The sequence below is a fragment of the Saccostrea echinata genome, unplaced genomic scaffold (assembly GCF_033153115.1).
Source record: "Saccostrea echinata isolate AGI-Se365-2 ecotype Australia unplaced genomic scaffold, CSIRO_AGI_Sech_v1 ptg000041l, whole genome shotgun sequence".
NCBI classification, from domain to species: Eukaryota; Metazoa; Mollusca; class Bivalvia; order Ostreida; family Ostreidae; genus Saccostrea; species Saccostrea echinata.
The window spans coordinates 2,699,874-2,723,035 of NW_026889790.1; the positions used below are offsets into that span (position 1 = coordinate 2,699,874).

Below are 23,162 nucleotides of genomic sequence, written 5' to 3' on the forward strand. Positions count from 1 at the left end.
GATTTTTAGTTCTTCTACATAAATACATAGTGTAAAAAGCATGTGATATCACTGCAAGATATCGCAGATCACTTGCAATTTCATTTTATGTTAATAAAATAAATTAATAAACAATGCAGACAAAATTAAAGGAAATTTGATTTTTCAAAAAATGTTTTTTGTTTTCAATACTTTCATGGGGGTGTAAACGCCATACTTTTTTGGAAGATCATTTCTGGGACTTCAAAGAACCTTAAATCATATTAAGATGCATGAAAACAATTCAGTTTCAAGCTCCATTATCATGTTGAGATTTATTCAAACAATTATTTTAAGGCATTGTTCCTGGCTGCGTAGCGGATATCTATTTACTAGTAATACTGTCACATGTGGGGTTTTCTTCAACAAATAATAATTTATGGCCGGAAAAATCATATTTTTCAGTAGCATTTTTGGGGAAGTTGTAGGCTCTTCAGCCTCCATGAAGGAAAAAAATATTCACTTGTCTCCAGATGTTTACGGAACAATATTAATTACTGAATTTAGAAGAACTATAGAGAGGACTTATACAGGCAGTGCCTGCTGACCGACCCTATTAAGTTTATTTTACAAAGATTAATTCAAGAAATGTTTTCACCAATTTTTCAGGATTATAACATAAGAAAAATTTCCAAGCATGATAAAAAGCAGAACAAACCGACCTCCAATTCGAAAAATAAAATTAAAAAAAGAAGTGATTGGATGCGATTTTTTTCTTTTCTATTCCCGAATCTTTGGCGATAGATTGGATAATCAAAGTAGTCGCTTTTATACATCACACACTCCTATTTTGGGAACACTTCTTGTGACAAAAATAAATGTACAATTAAAAAAAAATGAAATGCATTAATAACAATAATTAAGACATATTATAAAACTATATCAAAAAATATTATTCATAACTTTGATGCATGCTATCAACAAAGAATTATTCTACCGACAACAAATAATGATGCCTCATTTCCCCATGTGCACTAACACAACCACAAATAGATCGGCTGCTGCGGCCGATAATGATGAAAGCCTAAACACCCGGGTTTCGTTTAAACACTACAATGTATATTAAAATGTAAACACGTGAAAGAATTATTATACGGTTGACTATTTCTCAGATCGCTAATTGGCTGAGATCCAATATTCTAGAAATCGTACCTCCGGCTCGGTGAATATTGTATCCCTCAGGTGGCTAAATCATCGTATCGACCTCAAAAATAGCAACAATATCGAATAGCCCTTGTAGTCTCACATAAAAATTAATAACGACAAAGTCAACTTATTCTTTATTAGTAACACCATTAACAAAATAATGAATGCAAACAATCAAAGCGAAGGCATATTCATAACTTCACTTGTATATTTACAAGAAAACTTAGCACTATATCACATCTAGAAACCAAGAGAGTCAGAGACAGGGGGTATTCCATATATGGAAGCATCTATCAGTACAATCAGTCCGTAAATAACTTCAATATTAAGTCTCATTTTCAAATTAAGCAATAAAACAGACCCATGAAATTATAAAACAATCTTTGAATTAAAAAATAAATGACATATGGTAAAAAAAAATTGAAGGCACAAACAATCACACATGAGCTTGCAAACGTCTCTCTGGTAAAAATACATCGTCTTCAAAATCGCTCGATCGCTTGGTCCGAGGTGATGATTCTGGGTTGGAAAGGAGGCGATAACTCCGCCCAAACATGAACTTCTCGTTGAATGACCTATAGTGGGAGGTACCTTATATCAGATTATATAGCCCAAACATCACCTACAGTTTTTACACAATTTTCTACAATTATTGTCCACATATTGATCAATACCACACCACTGTGTCCATTGTGGACATCGGGCGTCCACATCTACACATGCAACAGGCTGCGATTGCGAAGGCGTCGAAGAGTTCGTTTGTACAACAACGTTTGGGTTTTCATAAAGTTTTAAATTTAGGTCTAAGAGAGGTTTCGTGGGATAGGGCTCTGTGGGGACGACATTTGGTGGCCGCGTGGACACCGTGTAGTACCAACTGACGTCACTTGACGCTTGTACGCGTTGGTACTGGCCTGGCTGAGTCCCGAGGTTACTTGCTAGGTTAATGTTGGCTTGACCAAAGTTTGCTCTCATTAGAGCACTTCTAAACAAGTCATCAGACTTTTGTTGCTGGTATTGCACGTTTTGGTTCGCCGGTGCGTTTGCAAATTGGTTTGGTTGCTGAACCTGCTGCTGGTATTGTATGTTGATATTGGATTGTTGTTGATTAGGGGACAAAATAGCGGGGTTTGGATACGTTACCGGAGAACGGATCGGCGCGTTTAAGTCAAGAGACTGTACCTGAATTTGCGGAGACTGACCCAAAAAGTTGTTTATTGCCTGCGGGTTTTGTTGCTGTCTCTGAGGCTGTTGAAAGATAATTGGCGCTGGTGTGTTTTGCTGTATCAACTGTTGGTTATAAATCATAGGGGATGGTGTCGTCTGCATATAAATCTGTTGGCGGGTAGCAAAGTTTGGTTGGTAACTGTTCTGGTTGTAGACTTGATTTGTCTGTATGTGATTGTTTTGATGGGCTTGGTGCAATTGTGAGTTTGTATTTTGATAATGGATATTCTGAGCTTGGTAGTTGTTATACATATTGGTGTTAGGGTAGTAATGGTTGATGCCGTATGCTCCCTGATTATAGAATTGCGGAGGATGTGTGGTCGGTGGGCGTGTCGGGGGTCGCGTGGGTGGGCGTGTCGGAGGACGGGTTGGTGGCGGCTTTGTTGTTGTTGTTGTCGTTGAAGTAGTTGTAGGTGTTGTTGTCCTTAGTTCCACGCCCTCAGGTAATGGCTCCTGCACCTTAATGTACGGGCTAATCTCCCCTGATGGTTCCCGCCGTTTAATTGGCTGTTTTTTGAAACTTGCTGTAGCTGGAGTATGTCCACGAAACTCTAAACGTATTGTTTGTGTTGGTTTGGGAGTTGTAGGTTCTGTGAATTGTTGCTTTTGTTGAATTTGATTGTCTGTTTGTTGAAAACCTACAAGCATATTGTTACCATGGTTACCCTGATGACCAATCATGCCGCCATGCCATGACTGGATAGCTGATGTTGGTTGAACGTAATCATATGACTGTTGCTGGTTGAAGCCCGTGTGTGGTTGCATACTTTGCTGGCCTTGATACTGCTGAAAACCTGACTGTTGATATATCTGAGGTTGCGGCTGTTGATACACCTGAGGTTGCGGTTGCTGATAGAGAGGTTGAGGTTGCTGAATTATTTGCGGTTCTTGTTGGAAGCCTGACTGAGATTGCTGCATCATGTATTGCTGCTGGGTCTGTTGATTGTTGCTTAATTGGATTGGCTGTTGCTGAAATTTTTGGTCCAATTGAACATTCTGTATTACGTTAGGTTGTTCCTGTATAATTGTTTGTTGGATGTATTGCTGTGTGTTATCTTGGGTTTGTTGATTTTTAGATTGTTGGGTCTGTTGTGAAGTCTCTTGGTACTGCTGCTGGTTGATATTGGAGGAGGTCAATGTTTCTGAAACATGATATCAAAACTTTAAGTAATAATAGTCAAAATAGATCTAAAAAGAATACACAGCCTAGGATAAAAAGTATTCGTTACAGACCTTCAAGAATTGAAGGACTTTTAAATTTCAAGCATTATGTAGACGGGGCTTCTAAATCTACAAAGTTTCAATATCAATGGTATTAATATTCCATTTGTCTTGAAATGTACATGCAACTACAAAACATTATCTGACTATACATGTCCAAGTATACATATCTATAAATCGATGAATTGACTGAAGGATGACGTTTACTCAGGGTAATTAGTTGACAGAAACGGAATGCTATAAAGTACAAGATGTTAATCAGAAATTGTTCTAAATGCACGAAATAACCATGTTATAACTCACCATCAATTTCAGAATTTGATATTTTCTTATTTGAAGAAAGTACGCCAGTACATAAGTAAATTTAAGGTGACGCAGAGGAAATTCGGACTAAATTTTACTTTCTAATTTTTTTCACATTTTTTTCTTGAAATATTTGTCATAACGTTATGATTTTATGAGATTTTTAACAGCATTTTGCAAATATTATGTGTGTTAAAGCCAAAATAATCAACAAAAATCATTCCAGGCAACATATCTGAAGAATGTGATCATTGACCTTATATAATTTTAATACCTGCAGAATAAGGGCAACAAAAGTAAACTAAGACTATAAATAGTTTAGAGTTCTTCTCATTCAGATTTTTGTAATATTAGATTAAAATGGGTTAAAAATTAGAAAATTGACAGAGGAAATTGACAGAGGAAATTCGGACTAAAATATTAATAAGTTTATAGTTCAAACTTTAATCGTTTATTAATTATTTAGAAAAACTATACCTTTCATATAATATTTCATTATTCAAAGAATTTTATTACTTGTTATATTTTTGTTTTTTTTCATTCTTGTCGTGGAATTCTTTTGTTTTAAGAAATGAATTTAATTTTTGAAGATTCACGAGGACATGAATTACGACGCTTCACGCCAGCATATTTCATGAAGCGCGTTAGCGCTTCATGATAAATATGCCGGCGTGAAGCGTTGTAGTTCATGTACCTCATGAATTTTCAAAAATTAGATTCATATCTTATATTTACAGTATTTTCTGATGAGTTACCACAAATTACGCCATTCAACTGTCATTTTTAAAGCAAAACAGTTTGCACTATAGTTTTGACGTCAAGTACGGTATTATGATGTAACAATGGAGATATTCATGCTCATCCATAGTAGTTCATGAGAAAATGAACAGTCTTCTAATTTGCAAAGAATCTTAAGGAAAAATATTTGGAAATGTAGATATTCTGAATATCTGGAAAAAATGACAGTTGAATGGCGTAATTTTTGGCAACTCATCAGAAAAATAACGTAAATATAAGAAATGAATTTAATTTTAGAAGATTCATGAAGTACATGAACTACAACGCTTCACGCCGGCATATTTATCATGAAGAGCTAACGCGCTTCATGAAATATGCCGGCGTGAAGCGTCGTAGTTCATGTCCTCATGAATCTTCAAAAATTATATTCATTTCTTAAGTAAACGTCATCCTTATCTTTTTGACATATGGTTTTTTCAAGTGTTTACATCCCTAAAATCAGCAATGTCATATCATATTTTACTAATTACAATGTATCCCAAATCTTTCTTTAAAAACATTTCTCTTTTTAAAAAGCTGACCAAAAGTCTCTGACAAGACTATAGCTCTACTTGTTTTTACTTACAAAGAAGCACCTGCACTTAAAAATTAGTATCTATGGCAACACCAATAAACAAGAATCATTATCACTTGTGTACCAAGTTTTATTTTTCAGATCAAAATCATAGAAGAGAATTAGGTATCTTAGTATAGTCTACTTGTGTATCAAGTCTTATTGAAATCGGGCCAAAACTGTCGGAGGAGTAGGTTACAGAAATTTCTATTTCTAGGAATCCTGACAATAAGCTAAGCTGAAATCAGAAAGCGTTATACAGAATCATTTATCTTAGTATAGTCTACTTGTTTCTGAAGTCAAACTGAATTCAATCCAAAACTGTAGAAGTGTTTAGAAAGAATTTCAGAGAAATTACCATTTTAGCAACCAAGGCAACACCGCAGCGAACAAAAACTTGAAATACAGAATTATGTCTCTTAGTATAACCTATTTGTGCATAAAGTCTTACTGAAATCAGGCCAAAACTGTAGGAGGAGTAGAATTTTGAAAGAATTTCGCATAAATGTTTATTTTTAGCAACCACCGTTCGCTGAAATAAAAAAAAAACGATAAATAAAATTATGTATCGTAGTATAATCTACTTGTTTATTCTTCTGGTCTCTATCCAATAAAGGTAAAAAACCGCTGCTTCAAGTCTCAAATATATTAACACTTATAGAAACCTGATAAATTTTACAATTTTGATATTTAGTTTGACTTGAGAACGGTTAATGTTAACGAGCAAAATTAGTGAATAAATCACTTTTCTACAGGAAGTTAAAAATTAACCCCTAATACCACACAATTCAACTCAATACCTGCATGCATTGGGTGGGTATTAAATTCGTACAATTTTTTATGACTTTCAGAAAATAAATAAAAAATAAAATGAAAATCACGCGACAAGAGAACGCGCTCTTACTTATATAGAGTACATCTATCTTCCCTTGAGTGCGCAATATTTGACTTATTGCTTAAGACACGACTTATTGTTCTTTAAAATACTTACTATTACGAAGTATTTTAGATATGACTTTTTGCTTAAGTCGACATGACTTATTGTTCCAGATACTATTTACTGATTTAGACACAACTTAATGTTATCTTAGACACAACTTGTAATTTAAGACGCAACTTACTGTTTTATTTTTTTATATACGACATATTGAAGACACGACTTACTGTTGTTTAAGATACAGCACCTTGTTATTTTAGACAAGACTTATTGTTTAAGTCACGACTTACTGTTGTTTATGATACAGCACCTTGTTATTTTAGACAAGACTTATTGTTTAAGTCACGACTTACTGTTGTTTATGATACAGCACCTTGTTATTTTAGACAAGACTTATTGTTTAAGTCACGACTTACTGTTGTTTATGATACAGCACCTTGTTATTTTAGACAAGACTTATTGTTTAAGTCACGACTTACTGTTGTTTATGATACAGCACCTTGTTATTTTAGACAAGACTTATTGTTGAAGACACAACTTATTGTTTAACCCTACTTACTGTTATTTAAGTTTAAGCCACGGCTTATTGTTTAAGACACGACTTATTTTTATAGACAAGACTTATTGTTCAAGATACGAGTTATTGTATAAGACATGGCTCATTGTTATTAAAGACACAACTTTGTGCTTAAGAGACGACTTATTGTAATTTAAGACACTTTCTATTGTTATTTAACACGCCTTTTTTGTTGAAGACACGACTTAACGTTTAAGACACGACTTACTGCTTAAGAGACAACTTATTGTTATCTAAGGGACGACTTATTGTTATCTAAGGCGCAACTTGTTGTTATCTAAGGGACGACTTATTGATTCCATTCTCTATGATATCAAATGCTGTAATTGTTTAACATATTCCACATATAGTAACTGAAAACAAGCTTTACTATAAGGTTGTTTACAAAGTATATGTTTCTTGTTCCTTGTCCAACTTGGCAAACGTTTTGTTCAATCGCTTTAGAAAGTTTGTTCCTGGCAACTCAGCAATGGGCTAATATCAATTTTTTTTACCAACAGTAAAAAGGTGATATTCCAAGGATCGGTTCAAATTTTATATTATTTCTAAAGGTATTGAGTAAATATCTACCTTAAAATACAAACATTAGAGCAAGAGAATCAAGACAACGCATGATTTGTCGTGTTATAGTGATATATGCGAACGAACGATAGCGGTGAATACACGTATACGAGTGCTTTTTAAAATCTGACAAAGGGAAGTAAATCAAAAATGGCTTATAAAATTGAATCCTTTCGTTATGAAATATACCGTTTTAAATAAATTATAGCTATATATACAAAATTTGGTTAATTTTGGTTGAATGTTTATAAAGTTATATAACATTGTCTACAACTTTTTGGGACAACCCTCGAATATGGAAAGAAACGCAAAGTTTCCTGAACAACCCAAACCGAATAGCTGTGCATGATACAAATTAAAATTCTCGCGACTTTCGCACTGTTCCGGAATGGTGGAATATCACAATGAGGGACTGAGTAAATGAAATATGAGAATTTTTTTTATTGACACCAACAGTGAGAATTAAGTGCTAAACCTTTACAGTGCAATATTATTGACAAAGCATGTTAAGTGTGAATAGGATCTAATGTATTTTAATACTGGCATGATATCGTGTTAGGAGATTTATGGCAAAAAATCTTCACAGAAAAATCGTACAAAAGGTATAAAGACTTTCATATTCTGCAAGATAAGTAGGTGAGATCTGAAACAACGCAAGAGCAGTGTCGCAGTATTGCATGCAAAGAAAATCCGTCAATTTAAAATCGTAATCATGCAAATGTACTCACTCTTTGCTCTACACGAAACCTCAGACCTTAAAAAACAATTATCTACATTACACAAACATTTCCCTAGATGGTATGGGTTTACATTAAAAACACTACTTTAAATGGGATATTAATGGCATGCAATTAAAAGATTAAACCACTTTTTACAGTATAATCTATGACGCAATGTTCCAATATTAATTGGCCACAGGAAACTACTGATAATTTACAAGGGGAGGAAAATACTGACCTGGTAGAGGCTGTGGAATTATGGGAGGAGGTGGGACGTAGCATGACCGACACGTCCGCCGACAGTTCTCAAACACGTAGGAATTGTTATCACAGTACACCTTCCAGTATGGACAGTAAACATCCTTGTCTACACAGTCCGGCGGTATTTTGGTTGGAGGTAGAGTAGCTATAATCAAACATATTTGTCATAACGTATCTAAAAATCAAACTTTTTTTTTAAACTCAGCTAAAGGAGGATAATCAGTTTTTGACAATTATGATGTTTTACGAAAATATATATACATGTATACTCTAAAACTACGTCATATACATTTCAATGACTAAATTTTTACACACCGTGTACCAAACAAAGCATAACATTCATGGATCCTACCAATCCCATCTCTATATTTCTTGGATATACTCACGGGATGCGGGTAAATAGGAAGGGGTGGTAGTAGAGGGTGCTTTTGTTCGTGAAGTGAATACAGTGCGTGACCGGAAATCCGGGCTTTGGCGCTTCTGGGATTGCCGATCGCTTGTTAAAGACGTTTGTCGCTTCAAGGTGGTGTCTGAAACAGAATTTTGCTTAGTTGTTTGTGATTGAAGACTGTTGACCTCATATTGCCCTCTCCCCAAGGATTGTCCGCCACTGGATGCAGTTTGTTTCTGATCGGAAATAGAGATCTGACTAGAAGAGTGGGCCTTGTAGATACTCAGCGACGAATGTTGTCGCTCCTTGGATCGCAAGTTGCCAGTGGACGCTAGCTGTCTCTCAAATGATCTAGCACCCCCGAAACGAAAGTTGTCAGAAGCGGACAAATCTAACTTGTTCTGGTTGGGCAGCGCAGATTCTGTAACATAAAATGCGCACGCATGCTGATTTCCTATAACAAATTGTTTATTTTTTCACCAATGGTCACCATATTTTCTTGCCTTCCTAATAATTTACGTTTATAAAAACGATGAAACAAACTATTATGCAAAAAAAGAGATCTTAATAGGACCATTTTTTCCAGAGCTGTGTGTTTTGATATTCTGAAATTTAAAGATATGTAATACAATGTATTCACTGAAGGTTACTTGTTTTTTGAAAATGTCAAAATAACATCAGGAAGCAAATGTTTAATTTACACCGAGTTGAAGACTTCATAAAATATGGATATATTAATGCAAAAAACCAGGCGAATTAGGAACGGAGAGGTTACCTGGTACAGGTGAATCCTAAGTTTGTTAGGAGGACAAGTTCACCATAAAAATTGACAGGGATCTTAACTTTATTACTAGTCTGTATAAGGATAAAACAAGCAAACAATGGGAGAGAAAGGACGTATTTTCTCCATTAAAACGTCCCACTGCAACATTAGACATTTTCCAGTTAACTTGCCAGAGCTTAGAGATATTAAAATGATTGTAAGAAGTGCCAGAGTGCGCATTGTGATTAATGACAACAGGGAGAGGATGTGGCTTTCTCCATTAAATGTCCCACCGCAACATCAGACATTTTCCAGTTTACTGTCAGAGGTTGATTGCAAGGAAAAACTCGGTGCTAGCTACAGAGTGTGCAGTTTGCCTTGGTTGTGGAAATTAGTAGAAAGGGGAGGGAAACCTCTACCTGAGTGTGAGATCGAATGAAGTAAAGGACGCATTAATTTGGAAATTGAGGAATTCAGGAAGGTCGGGAAAAGGTTACCAGACAGACAGAATATTCCTATACGAATTACCTGGTTTTCGCGACTTAAAGTCAGTTAAACTTATAGATGGACGAGCGTTTTCTCTAGGGATCGCTTTAACCCTTCTGTCTTTTATTGCCCTTTCTGTAAATCAAAAATTGCTTCAAAATCAGAGCAATTCCCCTGGAAAAAAATATTGTCTATCGTTTACACAGGCCAATTACAACTTATATTACCTCTTTGAGACTTCGTAACTAGGGCAGAGTTCGGTTTGTAGTTGAATTTCAATGTGTTTCCGCTACCTGTAAAAAATGTGAGTGGTTTAAATTCTGGTTAGAATTCTGATCCACCATCTGGTTAATACTACTAATGTAAATGTCTTCTGTTACCTATGGTGAAAGAGACCCTGTTTTTATTGGGCTTAAGCGGCCTCATGCTGGTGACGGTTTTCTGTAAAGACGACATTTGGGGCTGGGGGTTCAGGACAAACAGCGGCGCACGTGTCGTGGTTGGTTGCCAAAGTCGCACGGAGGAAAACTGATTTCGAGGACGGTGAAAGGAAAAGAAAGACGCCTCCTGGACGTCGGTCACAGGCTTCCGGCGAGAATCTCTGTCGCTTACTGAAGACATTTGAACTTGCCGTCTGCCAAATTCTGTCTTGTCGTCCGTCGGTCCGCTGCGCGTCCCAAGCATTGACGAAGACAGCATCCCATTTCCTATGAGACAACAAATAATTTTCAAAATATAAGCACGTACACAGAGCATGCGCAACATGAAGAACAAAGTTAGAGTAACAATACACAAAGATTAGAAACAAAAAACAAAATACAGTCTCTATTCAGATCAGAGCAGTTCATATTAAGTCCCTGCCAGAGAGTAATAATGCACTAAAAGCATCACTTCTGTTATGGATCGCCAAAACTCTGTCCGCAGCTATCAAATAAAATTCTTTTCTATGGTGTATAGAAAACGCATTTTTTCCAATTCTTTGAGTAAGCAATGACTGCGATCAATCGAAACATTAGTGCTGTAATACATCTTTGAAGTCTGGGACGGATGCCAACACGATTGTCCGTTTGTCTGTCCGTCTCTGGCAGGAGGTTATTTTCCCTGAGAAGCCCGCCGACACAGAACAGTCACCAGCATTAGAATGCTACCCAAAGAACCAAATTTTTATACCTCCTACTTATCATATAGGAAAAAAGTTAAGTATGATAGAATATAAATTCAAAATGATATCAGCCATGAAAAGAATTAAAAGCTGACAAAGAAGGGCATGCAAACACCTTGGTCCCATCTTACAGAAGAATGTACGACCAAGACCAAAAAATTTTAGCTGGATGTTAAATCTTGCGAAATCTATCATTCTGTCAAAAAATACTGCCTAAAGACAACTTTCAATATTCTTTAAAATAAGACAAAAATATTTCAAACAATTATAAAGGAGAATTTTCAGACAAATTATAGTTTGGTCTTAGTCTTAAGTCTTTTTGTAAAGGAGATCCTCTGGATGTTAGATGAATATGATGACATTTAGTAAGATGATGATTGCAAATAATAATATAAAGATATAGAAGGAAAGGAAGTTGTTCCGAGTATTGATAACATTAAATTTATTTTATATCTTTGAAATTCATTAATATGGTTTAAAATCAAAGTCGCATGATGTAAATGTTTGAAAGACAGAATTGTGCTCACTAGTGTTGGTGCTTCCTTGATCCAGCTCTGACCTGCGATCTGCAGGCAGGCCTTTGTTCCACTTCACGATTGGTTTGGCGGTGGTCTGACTCTTCCCCACCATCAGTGTCTGTTCTATCAACTTCTGTTGAGTGCGAAGCTGCTCTTCTAGCGCCCTCTGTTTCTTTAACGTTTCCTCTAGAAGAGCTTGTTGTTTCTCCAGCGCTGTTCTATGCTGGAGTTCCAGTTGCGTCATTTCCGTGTTTGAGGATTGTGAACCACGTGATATTTGTCTACTTGGTGGCAACGTAGGGGGAAGTGTGGTTTTTACTGGTTGTGGAGTGGTTGGTGCATATTTATCTAATAAAAAAAGCATTTTTCTAGTATGTTTTTTTTTCTTTGAATGTGTTTGTATGTCAATTTGATCAAGGTTGAACTGTACCTGCACATAACTTGTCGGAGCAAACTTCCTTGGCTTCGCACTTCTCACATGCACCACCCCTTGAGTATGGAAGATCTCCAAATGTGTTTCCTCTAAGAATTGATTATGATAGCATGAAATTATATATCATAAATTTAAACACGAGGCCCATGGGCCACATCGCTCACCTGAGCACATTAGCTAGACACAAATCAGTTCAGTATTGAAAAGATTACGGGGGGGGGGGGGGGGGGGGGTTGAATTTTAAACTAACTGATGATGCTTCCATGTCAATATAACAAATGGCTTTGTTGTACTCGAGATTTTAAAAAAAAATTCCCATATATTCCTTTGTAAAATTTTGATCCCCCATTGTGGCTCCTCCCTATCCCAGAGGTCATCATTTGAACAAACTTGAGTCTACACTACCCGACGATGCTTCCATATCAATATGACGAAACATAGCTTTTCTGTTCTTGAGAAGAAATATTTTTTCTATGTGTTCTTATGTAAAACTTTCGATCCCCATTGGGCCCCACCCTACCCCTGGGGGTTATCATTTGAAAAAAAAAATGAATTTACACTACCTGAGGATGCTTCCATATCAAAATGACTAAACATGATTTTCATTTCTTGAGAAGAAGATATTTTCCAATATGTTCCTATTTAAAAAAAAATTTGATCCCCCATTGTGGCCCATCCCTATCCCCGGGGGTCATCATTTTAACAAACTTGAATCTACACTACCTGAGGATGCTTCCATATCAAAATGACTAATCATGGCTTTGCAGTTCTTCATCAGAAGATACCTTCCTATATATTTCTATTTCAGACATTGATCCTCCATTGTGGCCCCGCCCTACCCCAGGGGGTCATGATTTGAACAAACTTAAATCTACACTACCTGAGGATACTTCCACATAAATATGATCAATCAGGGCTTTGCTGTTCCTGAGAAAAAGATTTTTAAAGATTTCCTATATATTTCTATGTAAAACTTTGATCCTCCATTGTGGACCCGCCCTATCCCCCGGGGTCAAGATTTGAACAAACTTGAATCTACACTATAAATATGACTCATCATGGCTTTGCTGTTCTTGAGAAGAAGATTTTTAAAGGTTTTTCCTATATATTTCTATGTTAAACTTAGATCCTCCATTGTGGCCCTGCCCTGCCCTACCCCCGGGGGTCAAGATTTGAACAACCTTGAATCTACACTACCTGAGGATGCTTCCATATAAATATGACCAATTAGGGCTTTGCCGTCTTGAGAAGAAGATTTTTAAAGGTTTTTCCTATATATTTCTATGTAAAACTTTGATCCTCCATTGTGGCCCCGCCCTACCCCCGGGGGTCATGATTTGAACAAATTTGAATCTACACTACCTGAGGATGCTTCCACATGAGTTTCAATTTCCCTGGCTTTGTGGTTCTTGAGAAGAAGATTTTTAAAAGATGCTATTAATTTTTCACTAATTCTTTATTATCTCCCCTTGAAAGAGGGCGTGGCCCTTCATTTGAATAAACTTGAATCCCCTTCACCCAAGAATACTCTGTGCAAGGTTTGGTTGAAATTGGCCCAGTAGTTCTGGAGAAGAAGTTGAAATTGTGAAAAGTTTACGCCAACGACGACAACGCCAACGACGACGACAGACAACGGACAAATTTTGATCAGAAAAGCTCACTTGAGCCTTTGGCTCAGGTGAGCTAAAAAGGACTCCAACGTTATAAAGTCTAAAAAATAGAGATATGGAAGCCTCTTACTTTGGATCGTACAGACAGTAGATGAACCATGCGGCTGGGATGAATTCTTCTGGCATTGTTAGCTCTGTGCATTTCTGTATTGCGCATCCTACACGTTGCGTCTTTGCCCAAACAAGCTGAGGCAGATACATAATTTATTTTTAAAGGAAATTATCACATTATATGTCATTGTACATTGCATTCATATTCCAATGCTACAAAAGATACCGGTATAAATCAGTGAAATTCAAATCTTTAAAAATTAATGAGGTAGATTACGGTTGTAATAGGAATGGACTTCGTTTCTATTTTTAGAATACTTTTGAAAAAAAGTCATGTGATACCTGTGTGTAACTACAAGCCTCCGCGCAATCCCCGGACATGCGCCATGAGTACCTTTCACTGTACCACGCGTCTACGGCGCGTTCGACCAGTACATTGTCTGGAAGTCGGGACTCAAAATAATACATGTTTTCCCCGTAGCTGCCGTACCGAAACTCGTATATACAGTTTTTGGTCCATGCCGCGGCTTCCGAGGCCAGATTTGGGTCCCATACCTATAATAAAAACCGTTATCCTGGTTAACAGAGATTAGAATACATAATGCAGGGTCCTGAGGAGGAAAATAACAATTACTGAACTAATTTTCAGACAGACATGGCCTACATGGTATTGTTAGAGCAATGTTCTCATGAAATCGTTAGGATGATCTGGTTATGGAATTTCCGGGATAAGACTGTCATTGTTTTTTTTTCCTGATAATGTTGACATTGCATTGGGTACTGTACTCATGGTATAAGTAGAATTAGGTGGTCACAGTACTAGTATTTGTTAGATGAGGTTAACACATTATTGCTGGGATAAGGTTATCATGGTATTGCTTGGATAAGGTTGCTTTGGTTTTATTTGGATAAGGTTGTGATGTACTTGCTTTGCTATGGTTATCATGATATTGCTATGATGGGGTTGTGAGAGTATTGCTAGGATAGGGTTGCCATGATATTATTCGGATAAGGTTGTGGTGATGTTGCTGGCTGGGATAAGGTTGTCATGTATTGCTATGATAAGGTATGCTTGGATAAAGTTGTGACGGTATTGTTATAAGATATGATTGTCATGGTATTGCTATGAAAAGGTTGTGACGGTATTGCTAGGATAAAGTTGTGATGGTATTGCTAGAATAGGGTTTTGATGGTATTGTTAGGATGGGGTTTTGACGGTATTGATTTGATAGTATTGACCCTTTTGTTTCTTGTGCCCCATGTGCAAGCAACTGATGCAGGGGGCAGGTTATGACGGTATTGCTAAGCTAATTTGTGACGGTATTGCTAGGATAAGGTTGTGACGGTATAGCTATGATACGGTTTTGACGGGATTGCTGGGATAAGGTTTTGAAGGTATTGATGAGATAAGGTTGATTTCTGTGCCCTATGTGGAAGCAACTGATGCAGAGAGCAGGTTGTGACGGTATTGTTATGCTTTGAAGATATTTTTACAGTAAGTTAGCCATTGTTTCACTAGTTGCTAGCGAGCGCTAACAACTACGTTAGTCTATTTTACTGGAATACGCATGCTCGACTTCACGGTAGGGCATTCTGGGAATACAACTGTAGATAAACTATACCATGTCAATTTCGTATAACCATCTGGAAATACATATGATCTGAAGTTTTGTGTTTTGTTGTCTAACCTGTATATAAATATACAAAAAGTAACCGTAACTTAGGTCTTATAATACCAAGACCGTGGAGATCAATTATTTCTAAAATTTTACTAAATTCTTAACTATACCTTCCTGGATCTTTCCGGCAAACTCGGAAAAACAACTTCTGATATGTTTTCCGAGCTTGCCGGAAAGTCCCGAGAAGATGAGATTGCTACAAAACGGTACTACACGGGAATACTGTAAATTATATACTCACCGGTATTACTGATCTCTTATTTTTCTCCTCAGAATTGAAATTACAAGTAAACTACAGAATGCTTAATGCATAGTTAATGAGTAAAGCCATTGCCGATGTGAAGCCCACTCTAGATTCACTATTCTGAATTGAGACACCACCCCTCAACACCATCCCAGTGCACCACTGTGCCTTCCTATTAATAATTAATCGATTCAGCAAATTAAACCAATGGTTCAGATATATATTCTTGAGTCTTCTGTGTTTTATGATGGCTATTGCGCTAGCTCACCTATCTTTTTAAAAAGATAAGCTTGTACAAAGTTGCATTGATTGTAAATAAGAAATATAGACTTGCTACTTGCTTCGTGAATGCAGTTTTGATATTTTGTGAGGTTGCATATTAATCATTGTACGATTAAGTTAAACAAGTGCTGTATTGTCTGGACAAGCTTATCTTGCTATTATTTGGGTAAGATGGTCAGGGTAGGTGGAAGAAGATCGATCATTATATCTTAGAAAGGTACGGTATTATTACACTTACTTAGAGTGTGCTCAGATCAAACATTTAGGTAGTCATGATATTCTTGTGATCAGCTAAGGTTGTGCAGTTTTCTTGCGGTTTTGAGATTACATGTAGAATAGTCGTGATCTAGCTTTCTCTGAGACGAAAATACCACCAGGTCGGATTTTGGCCTACAAACCAGTCTTACTGAGTATTATGTTTTATTATTATCTGGTTGACCGACCATAAAAATGACTGCATATTTTAGCTGGATTTAATGAACGGCTGGTGTGATTCCTTGTCCATATGATGAATACAGAACCACACCGAGTCGTCACACCGACAGCTAGATATCAGAACCAAGACAAGGAGACACATAACAAACACCGTGCTGACATCTTCACGGCTTTTTTCTCTCTTTCATGATCAAATCTTACTTAAAAGCACGTGTTCTTTATCTGCTTTCTTCATTTCTTTTCAAATCAACAATATGACTTAAGTATATTATGCAACAGATTGATTATTTTATGTCACAAACTGACATTGCTATAAAAATTAATTTATTTAAATTAGGGATGAAGCTGTACTTCATAGCTTTTTATGTCATGCTAGTTCACAGCTCAACAAAATCGAGCACAGTCTAGCATATGACTGAGATGTTATGGTGGATATACATGTACTTTTCTTTTTCACACTTCTATTTTTGCAAAAGAGTTTCAAAAAAGCATTTTTCTAGCAAAAACATAAAAAAGAACAACCAACCAACAAACAAACAAATAAAAAAAACGAGATTTATATAATTGCTTTCAGTGCATGATAGCATACTTTAAAGTACATTACACACAGGTTATTCATAATTTAAACCTACGAATAATTATAGGTCAATTTCCTCGTACATCACCCGAAAAAGAGGACTCAGTCTGCCGAGACATTAACCTTACAATTACCAATTTATTGTACGAAGTAATGGATCACCTCTGACATTTATATCTATATTTTGTTAATTAATTTGTACTCATTTAACGCAACAGTATCATGTATTAAGCACTGTACACTGTAGTTTATAAAATCTGAGAGAAAAAGAATCATCTTCTGTCTACCCTTCACTTTTAAGACAAATTTCAAAGAAATCCAGATTCATACATACGGGGGCTGCCCAAAAGGTTTCACGGACAATGGCGTTTTTTGTCGTTTTGAATGGCTTAGATATACACATTATATACCGAAATATTTGTTCTAAAATTTCAAATCAGAATAGTTTGAGATTTTTGTTTGAACTTATATTTTATGTGAAAATTAACATCTTCAAAGTATGTGGAAAATGAGCACGGCCCATGGTTAAAATATTATAAACTTTGTACTTAGGTACATGTGTTTGGAATTTTTCATTTAACTGAAGTAAAATTTATAGTATAATGCGGCTGGCTTCATTTTCTGATTTCGTTAGTATTTATCATTATTCAGATAAAAGAAATATCAAGGGGAAAAATGAAAGAAATATGTATGAGAATGCCTGAAAAAGCGACGTCGGTCATCCCAACGGACATATGTATCGTGAAATGTTTTTGTTGATTTGGTGGAAACGCTGTTAGAAACGAAGAAAATATTGATTCAACAGTGACTAATAGTGTCCTCTCTGACATACATGTATTTCAGTTTATCAAATAAAATCTGCAACATGCAAAATAGTCCTGTTGCAGATTTTATTTGATAAACTGAACTACGTCAGAAAGGACAACAGGAATATTACCAGTTCATTGATTCACAAATGGCGTAAACTATTATCAAACTGGTTGGGATAGGCTGCAAGAAACTTAAAGCGATATGAGCTGCAGTTTTGAAAATTTTATTTTGCTGTTAGAATATGCTGTTATGATTAATCTGTATGTAATTCAATCCTTTATGATCAATTAGACTAAAATAAAGTATTCCATTTTTTTTTCAGAAGAAAGATTTCTGTACAATGGAATGTGTAGCATTATATAAGAAATCAATATTTTACAGGATGACAATAATGTAATAGCTTATAAATAGTTCTTCCATTGTAGATATGAACAACAGAAGTTTATAAGCATTCTTTTTGAAGTAGTTAATTACAATATTGCAACAAAAAATTCCTATGTCAAAGTTGCAGCTCAAATTGCTTTAAAGTCAGACTGAGCAGTGCGTCTTGAATATTTATAAAAGTATTTATGCGGATAACTTTCGTAAAATATTGTGTATTCCTATGATTTTTACAAAATATTTTACTCAGAACATTCTTTAAATGAGAGAAGGGGGTGGGGGGTGGGGGTCGGGAAAGTAGAAGCTTGTCAACTTGACCTCTTTTTGGAAGTTGAGTGTGTTAAGTCAAATGGTACTCTACATATCTTGTCAGCAACACTTTTCAGGACTCCCAGTAACATTTGTTCAGATTATTATTAAGAATTCACAGTTACCTTGTACTTGATTTTTTGCTCATTATTTTTTGTGAATTTGAGAATATGAATACATTATTTAATTCCACCTAAAAAAAAATTAAAATACCGAAACAGTAACACAGCTAACAAGTAATATTGTGTTTCACACTTATTGTACGTGGGCTCTATACAAAAGTCAAGTTAAAAAGTGGTCGACTTTAATCTCCTAAGTATTTTGGTATTGTTATACAAGTGTATTGCATGTACATGTATATCTGTAGGCCTAGTGCATTTTTTTTCATGTCGGTTGTCAACTAAATCATCATGCTGTAGTGAATGTCCTTGTATAATTGTATCCATATAAAAAAAAATTATCGAATCGTTCCATATATATATACAGTGGCGAGCCCAAGCCAAAGATCAAGCGACTGATAAAATAGATAAACTATAAATAATTATTCAAAGTGATCTTCATGATAAGCCAGAAAAACCACTAATGTGACTAACTCTCCTGATATCATAAAACAAACACCTTCCCACAACATTTACAATCCCTGGACGAGAATCACAAATGATTGGTTTTGTTTGAGCAAACGAGTACTTTATTAGCATGTACCTTGATATTATTTTTTTGTACTCTCATGATCTTTGGTAATTTTTGGCACTGCCTGATAGAACTCCTATCGGTCACGGTAGCCCAGTGGTAGGGCGTTCGCTTCGTGATCGGGAGGCGGGTTTGATTCTCGTTCGCAGCCCAGCGTCAAACCAATGACGTAAACATAGGTAGTGACTGTTCCTTCGCCAAGCGCAACAGCACTAGAATTGAAAGTCACGGCTCTTTCGGATGAGACCTTAAAAACCGAGGTCCCATGTCACGATAGGCGTTGGCATAATAAAGAGCCCTCACTGCTCAATGACCCTGAGTGCCAAGCATAGGTCTAAATTTGAAGCACTTCACCGGTATATGGTGACGTCTCTATATGAGTGAAAAATTCTCAAACGGGACATAAAACAACATACAACCAATCAATCATAGAACCCCACCCCCACCCCACCCCACCACCACCACATAAACCATCTCGACTCTGTAATTAGAAGTCTTACTAAATTAAGAAAATCGCTATGCATCAATTAAATTTTTCTGAACAAGAAAAAGCCGGGGTGCGTTGCATAAACTGTGTATTCTCAATCTTTTGCCTCCTTTTATGTGTTTTTCTCACAATATCGTGCAAGTATTTTGATGTTTCACTCTTTTTAATTTTTTTTTCTTGGTAGCATTTTATTTTCACGTGTGTATGTTTTCTTTTTCACCAATTGTAACTTTTTGAAATCTGTTTATTTGTTGTTATACTTCGGCAGACACTGTTTTTGACGCAATCGCATCCTATAGCTGCGACGAAGTTGGATTGTCTTGGATATAAACCAGACAATAAGAAAAGTATAAATACGAAATAAAAATGAACTTAAACTCGGATTTCATCAACTAACAGTCTGAATGATCAAATATTTCACGGGCTGATCGTAATGTACGAGACTGCAATAAATATCAAATATTTCATATCTTACTTCTGTGGCGTCATCTTTTATTCCCCATTGTCCAATAAATCGCTTTATCATACATCTTTGTGTCCAAAACGTTACCTGTAGCTGTCCAGTAGATATACAGGTAAAGGAACAAATGATTCCAAAACAATCTCAAACATTCCAACTGTTACACCGTTACGATTCACAAACACAAAACTTCCCTTTAATGCTCAACGTACATCCCCAACGTTCACGTATTTAATTGATTCATTTCAAGATAATCAAAACACAGTAAGATTTGAAGCGTCTTTCGTTTTGCGAACAATATTTCCAAAAAAGACATGTAAGGAAGGATTTCCATTTTTTTTACATTTCAATTAAAGGAATGGTTTTTTCACTCCGCTTGTGACGACTGCCTCGTGCAGTTTTATACCAATACATCTTCGAGTGTTTTTCTTATCTGACGTTTGCAAGAAAATTCGGCAGAAAATAGAAGTATAGTCAAAAATTGCAATCCACAAAATTCCAAATCAGCTTTGCTATTTTCTGTCTTTTCATGGATGATTTCAATTAGGGAGTCTCACCAAACAGAAATTCTGAACTCAGGCCTGTAGCAACGGTTCTAAAACGGGGGGGGGGGGGGGGGGGGCAACCTCCCAAAAATCTGACAAGCAAAGAAGAAAAAACTAACCTGTCCAAATTTGAAAATCCTATTTCGGGGGGGGGGGGGGGGTAGGGACTTTTCCCTTACTTTTTTCCCGTTTGAAAGTTGAAACTTTTTTTTGTACGTTGACATGATTTAAAAGCTTAATGATTCAGGAAAACGATACCTATATACGTTTATGCCATCTATTCTTATACTCCCTTGACATGTCTTTAACCTTCAAATGAGGTCAATTACATATATTAACTTCATTTGGCTTCCTTCAACGTTTTATTGGGTTTTCCTAGTAGTAGAAGATGCACGATTTTCTAATTTGTTTTTGTAAATGTTAGAACAATATTTCCATTATGTTTTTTTTTTTATCATTTGTGTAATTTTATGTCTAGGGGTCTTGATGACGTCACATCCTTTGTTCGCAGTCTGTAAAATCTGAGGACACGAAAAACTAGCAATATTTCACGCCTGGATGGTTTTAGAACAGTTCCGCGTGGATGCTTTTTAGAATTTTCTCAACAGTAAATGTATTTTGGTCGTGACAGGAAGCCATCAGTTGAGAAGTAAATACTGTCAATTTCTCGCTGTTTCTTCGCCAGTGATTTATGGGTTTCAGATGACCAGGCCAATGGTCTTTTCTATCACAGAGCTTGGTTATAATAAAGAATTGCACATTTATTCATAAAGGAAATACCATTATCAATATTTTTTGTGCCCCCAAAATCCAATCAGAAAACATCATGTTTCTGACAATGATTCAGAGATCCTTTGGGTATGATATAGTTAATTAACTTTTTCGAGAGTATAAGATATTTTTTGTTTTATATATAGGTCCATTACAGGACAGAAGTAAAACGGTACAGGCGAAAAAGTATCATTAATATCTGTATAAAAACATAAATTTGTATTATGACACATATAAGACACACACATTAAAAATACGTAAAGTCTAATTGTCAAGAATTTGGATGAGAGAGAGAGAAGGGGAGGGGGGAGAGAGCGCAAAACAGTCAATAATTTCATTGAAAGGTTTTGCTTTCCGTTTACTCGTATTTTCTGTACAATTGTCCGTATGATTTATTTTACTTTCATTTATATATTCATATATTTAGAATCTATTTAACTATTTATCAATCAACTTTTTATATTTTTGTATTTATTTATTTCCAATTTTTTTCTCTTCTTTTTCTGGTATATTTATAACACCTTATAGACCGTGAGTCTACGGAAATAACGACAGCGTTGCACGAGTCCTCCAATGAACGTGTGAGAAGTACACATTGTTTGTCGTTAGTGACGGGCAAAAGAATAACTTACATTTATTGTGATGTTAATTTGTGCGCTCTATATGCGAAAACATATGTTTTATTGACAAATAAAGAAAGTGATATGAACTGTGCAACTGTATTTGCAACACGTGTGATGGTTAGTAATAGTATTTAATTACCGTTCTGTGTCCTTTTGTCTTTATCGTTATAAGTGAAATTTTTACACTGAGGTAGAAATTCTAAATTGCTGCTTCATATTTCTTTCAATTCTTACAGTATATGATGTTTTTCTGTAGATATTTTTTTTCGCTCACTGAAACACCTATTAAGAAATGATATGTATTTATGCGATATTATGAACAATAATTTTTTTTATCAGTTGTCCACTTCAAATAATAACTGTGATAAGATCAAAGAAAAACTGGAGTGAGACAAGGAGATCCACTTTCGGAATGATTACTTAACAGAAATACAGAATAAATCTCCGCTCATACAGATTATCATTTCCCTTGCTTTGATTCCACAGATAAAAATAACTATTAAATCTTTTATTTTATCTTATTGATTTTAATCTACTGAATAAAAATTGAGCTTGTTAAATATTCATTAGTATATGCATGTGTTTTGTGCATCTTACCAGTTTCTTCATGTCAGAAGCCATTTGAAGCCGCCTATATCCATTGTGAAGTTTAAGCACCGTGTCCTGGAGCGCTGCATCTTTAATTTGGCAATTGACATTTTGTAGAATCAGAAATAATCCTGCAATTGAGAGGACGAGATACATGTTGGCGCTCACAGAGCAGGCGATGGGACTGACGCTCTGGCATAGAGCCACGCTTCATTGGATACAATATACATGTCATAATCTACTTTGGACAGAGTCCGTCATCCAATTGTCAGTCGAAATATGAATGTTCTGACGTCACCAACAGTACACAAATCCAATTGTTCTTTAATAACAAAGACTTAATCATTTTTTTCCTATGTTACAAATATTGCAGTAGTTTTGTAGGAGTTGTTTAAAGTTGTCTAGTCTCCTGAATAGGCCCCATCTTAAACCATAAAAAAGCATTACATGCTTAATCATCCCAAACCAAGAAATTGGTGGAAATTA

At 35.8% G+C, this 23,162-nt stretch overlaps 1 protein-coding gene across 1 annotated transcript; it reads right to left on the minus strand.

The window, feature by feature from the left end:
• Window positions 1-1,285: 1,285 nt before the first annotated feature.
• On the minus strand, window positions 1,286-22,882 carry LOC133200929 (uncharacterized). The gene is made up of 11 exons (XM_061336744.1): window positions 22,686-22,882; window positions 14,138-14,350; window positions 13,815-13,930; window positions 12,072-12,163; window positions 11,651-11,989; window positions 10,342-10,668; window positions 10,189-10,254; window positions 10,004-10,096; window positions 8,708-9,133; window positions 8,299-8,466; window positions 1,286-3,533 (listed from the first exon to the last, which is right to left on the minus strand). The coding sequence occupies exons 1-11, from the start codon at window positions 22,830-22,832 to the stop codon at window positions 1,783-1,785; spliced, it is 3,738 nt and encodes a 1,245-aa protein (XP_061192728.1). The 5' UTR covers window positions 22,833-22,882; the 3' UTR covers window positions 1,286-1,782.
• Between the last annotated feature and the right edge of the window lie 280 nt (window positions 22,883-23,162).